This window comes from Dipodomys ordii, unplaced genomic scaffold, assembly GCF_000151885.1.
Source record: "Dipodomys ordii isolate 6190 unplaced genomic scaffold, Dord_2.0 Scaffold115, whole genome shotgun sequence".
Lineage (NCBI taxonomy): Eukaryota > Metazoa > Chordata > Mammalia > Rodentia > Heteromyidae > Dipodomys > Dipodomys ordii.
This window is the reverse complement of record NW_012267331.1, coordinates 1984464-1988978: the sequence shown is the minus strand read 5'-3', so window position 1 is coordinate 1988978 and position 4515 is coordinate 1984464. Positions and strand designations below refer to the sequence as shown.

The 4515-nt window shown below is 57.3% G+C and overlaps 1 protein-coding gene across 1 annotated transcript in view; it reads right to left on the bottom strand.

Annotated features, from left to right (window-relative positions):
- Nucleotides 1-4515, bottom strand: part of Dcdc2c (doublecortin domain containing 2C) — a 68675-nt gene that overhangs the window by 11826 nt on the left and 52334 nt on the right. The window contains exons 7-8 of the mRNA XM_013028876.1: nt 2356-2485; nt 653-753 (exon numbers count right to left, since the gene is read on the bottom strand). Of these exons, the coding sequence (XP_012884330.1) occupies nt 653-753; nt 2356-2485 (231 nt within the window). The remainder of the gene's footprint in view (nt 1-652; nt 754-2355; nt 2486-4515) is intronic.

Genomic DNA, 4515 nt, shown 5'->3' with positions numbered 1-4515 from the left:
TGCCTTGAGCTGAAGAGCTGAGGGACAGCGCCCAGGCCCAGAGTTCAAGCCCCATGACTGACAAAAAAAAAAAAGTGAAAAAGTTCCATCGGCGGTTACCATTAAACTAAGCTGGAGTGAGCAGCCCCGGTGGCAGAGACCTCTGGAGGGTCCCGCACCACACCTTAAAGGGCTTCTTGTGTCGCCGCCCTCCCTCTTACTCGTCACTCTGTGTCTGAGTCCTAAGATCCCGTCCACCTTCCGCATCGTGAACCGCCTCGACATTGGTTTCATGACAGATTCAAGAGCCAGACTCTCTCCCTCGTTGAGCTCCCCCGCCCCCCAGGCCCTCTGGAAGCTTCTGCCCAGCGCCTGGCTCCCCCGCATAGACCCGGCCCAGCTGCTGACAGCGTCTGTCTGATCTGACCCCACGCCTCACTCACAAGCAGCGCCAGCTCCCGTTCCCCACGCAGCCACAGCACCTGAGCCACGGTGTCATCGACCACGGGTTGGTCTCCACTCAGAGGGGGAAGGGCAGGGGGAAACGGCCGGGACGGGATGCGCGCGGGGGCAGTGGCTAACTAGGGGACCCTCGAAGGGCCCCCGGGCCCTGGGGCGCGGCTGGGACACGGGCAGATGCAGCGCGGTCGCCAGGCCCCGGCCTGCCACCCACCTGGTCCTCCGGCACCTCCACCTTCACCTCTGGGTCCTCTCTGACGTCCAGCGCCCCTTGGGTATCCTCGGTAGGCGTCTGTGCTTTATACACATCTCCCTCTGCGGGGAAAAGAGCACAGAGAGGCTTTTCCCGTCAGAGTTACAGAGCTCGGCGTGCCCGCTCCCTGTGCCTGGCCGGAAGCCTGACCCGGCTCCGGGCCTCTCGCCTCCCCCTGCCTCTGCTCTGCACCGTCAGCAGCCTCGGGGTCCACAGCACCCGCCTAATGTCCACCTCCACGAGGATGCCGAGTCCCCGTCTCCTGACCCCAGGGACCCCCAAACTGCTCAGAGCTGCCCGGAACAACGGGGTCTCTCTTGGCACCCCCTGCCCTCTGAGACTGGACATGATGTGTCCACCGCACACACATGCCAGAGAAGGGCGTGTCTCAGCGCCCAGCCAGGGCAGGGGAGCCGAGCGGGGCCGCAGAACGAGCCGGGGGGAGGGGGAATACTTCAACGTACTCCACTGTAAGCCAGCGTCAGCGTGCACCTCGCCAATCGCTCTCACCCCACAAGATCGCAGACGGCCCGGGGCTTCCTCAGGAGGCGGGCGGGCCTCCTGCGTTCTGTGTCTCAGGGAGAGTTCACAGAGCCCAGTGAGCCACAAACTGTGGAACTGACTTTAAATACTGCATTTGGAGGCTTCCTTCCTAGAGAATTCTATCCCCTTCAGCTTTGAAACTTTGCTTTCCTGCTCGGCTTACCCTACATACTGAATATTTTTGTGTGTGAAAATACTGTACAGAGGGGTTACAATTACATGGGCAAGATAATGAGTACATTTCTTATCAAGCATTGTAGCCTCCTCCTTGGTTTCCCCTTCCTATCTCCTCCCCTCCCCCCCCCGCCCTTGTTTTCCCCTCCCTTCTCCTCCCCCCCCCCCCCCGCCCAAGTTGTAAAGTTCGTTTTTCACCATAGCTAGTACATCTCATTGTGGCAATGGGTCCACCTGTATCCCTATTTAAATGATTTGTTTTTCCCTTCCCCTCCACAAATTATAACAACATCAAATACAGTGAAAGCAGGGGTTATACTGTGGGGAAGGGACATACAAAGCAACAAAGAAATAATCTTATAAATGTGTTAGAAACAATTGCATGAAAGAAAAAAAACAGTTGAATACATATCTTAATAAATATAGCCACAAGAGCTGGGTGCCGGTGGCTCACGCCTGTCATCCTAGCTACTCAGGAGGCTAAGGTCTGAGGATCATGGTTCAAAGCCAGCCCAGGCAGGAAAGTCTGTGAGACTCTTATCTCCAATTAACCACCAGAAAACCAGAAGTGGCACTGTGGCTCAAGTAGTAGAGTGCTCACCTTGAGCTGAGGAGCTCAGGGAAGCATCCAAGCCCAGAGTTCAAGCCCCATGATTGACAAAAAAAATTGTGTGTGTGTGTGTGTGTATTCATATACATATGTATATATCATAAGAAAAAAAATTGTAGCATAAATGTGGCCTGGAGCCCACACAGGCACAGGTGGAGGAAGAAAGGAGGAAAGCAGGAGAGAAAGAGAGGAGGACAGAAGAGGAGGAGAAGCGAAGAGGAGGAGAAAAGGAGAGGAGGAGAGGAGGAGAGGAGGAGAGGAGAGGAGGAGGGCAGAAAGAACAGGAAGGGCTGGGAGCAGTTAGCGTTGCCAACAGCAGAATGAAATTCCACCTTACCCGCACCAGTTTCCTCTAAAGGTTCCGCCAGCGATTTCTTTTTCTTGTCTTCTTTGGCGTAGTAAACAGACTCCTGTGTTTTAGGTAGAGCTTTGTCACTTTGGGGGAGTTCTTTTTCTTTGGCGTCCACCTAAGGTACACATGAAGAACAAAAAGTATCTTGGGAGCAGCACCGCACTGCGCCTGCGTCCCTCGGTGTGGGACAGTGGCTTCGGAGCGGACATCGGCAGGAGTCCTGGCATCCGGGAAGTCCAGGCAGTGGGTGTCCTCTCCGCTCCCCCCACCCCACCTCCATGGCTTTCCCTTCCCAGATCCTCTGGGGGCAGACCCCGCCCCAGCGGCGGTGGTGCTGTGACCACCAACAGCACTTGGGGGGCTCAGGAAGCCCATGAGCAGGTTTGGGGGCCCCTGAGGCTGTAGGGCCTCAGAAAATCTATCGTTCAACCACCACCATCCATGCTGCGTACTCTGGGCATGGGGCAGGTTTCTGAGCAAAGCCCACCACACAGCAGCAGCTTTCAGGATCCGTGAAGGGAAATTCAAATGTTAACAATCTGTGGACGATCACAGCAACGCACAAGGAAAGGTGAGATGGTTCTCAGCACTCCCACAAGTGTGTCCCCCTCCCTGCCTTGGCTCTATGAATTGCCTTGTCTTCGTCTTTCTCTTTTTTATAATCTTGACTCAGGACTTGAAGGGAATCCAAGACAGAAGGACATACACAGGTACTTCTCTCAAGTTTGCATCTGAAACCACCTGCCCTGCTCCATGGCTGCATTACCTGTGGTCAGACTACCGGGCTTTTCCCTGCCCGGCACCATGTGGCACAGACGTGGCTTCTTGCTAAGTCAGAGCTCACACACCTCCTCCTTGGTGCGTGGGCCTGGATCAACCTACAGGAGCTCAGGGGAGCGCGGGGAGCTCAGGGGAGCGCGGGGAGCTCAGGGTGGCTCCGGGAGCTCAGGTGGCCTCAGAGGGAGCCCAGGGGCTGGAGTGGGAACTCCACGGCTCCACAGAGAAACCACCCTCCCAGCCCTCAGCAGGCAGTAGAAGGAGACTACATGCATGGCGCAGGGGAACTCGGGGTGCAGACGGCTGTGGCTAAGCCCTGGGAAACCCAGACATGGGTGTGGGTAGAAGGCCGAGATGGGGCCAGGATCCAGACTCCATGCAGAGCTAGTGTGCAGGGAGCTAGTGTGCAGGGGATCTAGTGTGCAGGAAGCTAGTGTGCAGAGGAGCTAGTGTGCAGGGAGCTAGTGTGCAGGGGAGCTAGTGTGCAGGGGAGCTAGTGTGCAGGGGATCTAGCATGCGGGGGGGCTAGTGGGCAGGGGAGCTAGTGTGCAGGGGATCTAGCATGCGGGGGGGCTAGTGGGCAGGGGAGCTAGTGTGCAGGGGAGCTAGTGTGCAGGGGAGCTAGTGTGCAGGGAGCTAGTGTGCAGGGAGCTAGTGTGCAGGGGATCTAGCGTGCAGGGATCTAGTGTGCAGGGAGCTAGTGTGCAGGGAAGCTAGTGTGCAGGGGAGCTAGTGTGCAGGGAAGCTAGTGTGCAGAGGAGCTAGTGTGCAGGGAGCTAGTGTGCAGAGGAGCTAGTGTGCAGGGAGCTAGTGTGCAGAGGAACTAGTGTGCAGGGAATCTAGTGTGCAGGGAATCTAGTGTGCAGGGAAGCTAGTGTGCAGGGAAGCTAGTGTGCAGGGGATCTAGTGTGCAGGGGATCTAGTGTGCAGGGGATCTAGTGTGCAGGGGATCTAGTGTGCAGGGAGCTAGCGTGCAGGGAGCTAGCGTACAGGGAGCTAGTGTGCAGGGAGCTACTGTGCAGGGCAGCTAGCGTGCAGGGCAGCTAGCGTGCAGGGGAGCTAGTGTGCAGGGGATCTAGTGTGCAGGGGATCTAGTGTGCAGGGGATCTAGTGTGCAGGGGATCTAGTGTGCAGGGGATCTAGTGTGCAGGGAGCTAGCGTGCAGGGCAGCTAGCGTGCAGGGCAGCTAGTGTGCAGGGAGCTAGCGTGCAGGGGAGCTAGCGTGCAGGGAGCTAGCGTGCAGGGAGCTAGCGTGCAGGGAGCTAGCGTGCAGGGAGCTAGTGTGCAGGGAGCTAGTGTGCAGGGAGCTAGTGTGCAGGGGATCTAGTGTGCAGGGGATCTAGTGTGCAGGGAGCTAGTGTGCAGGGA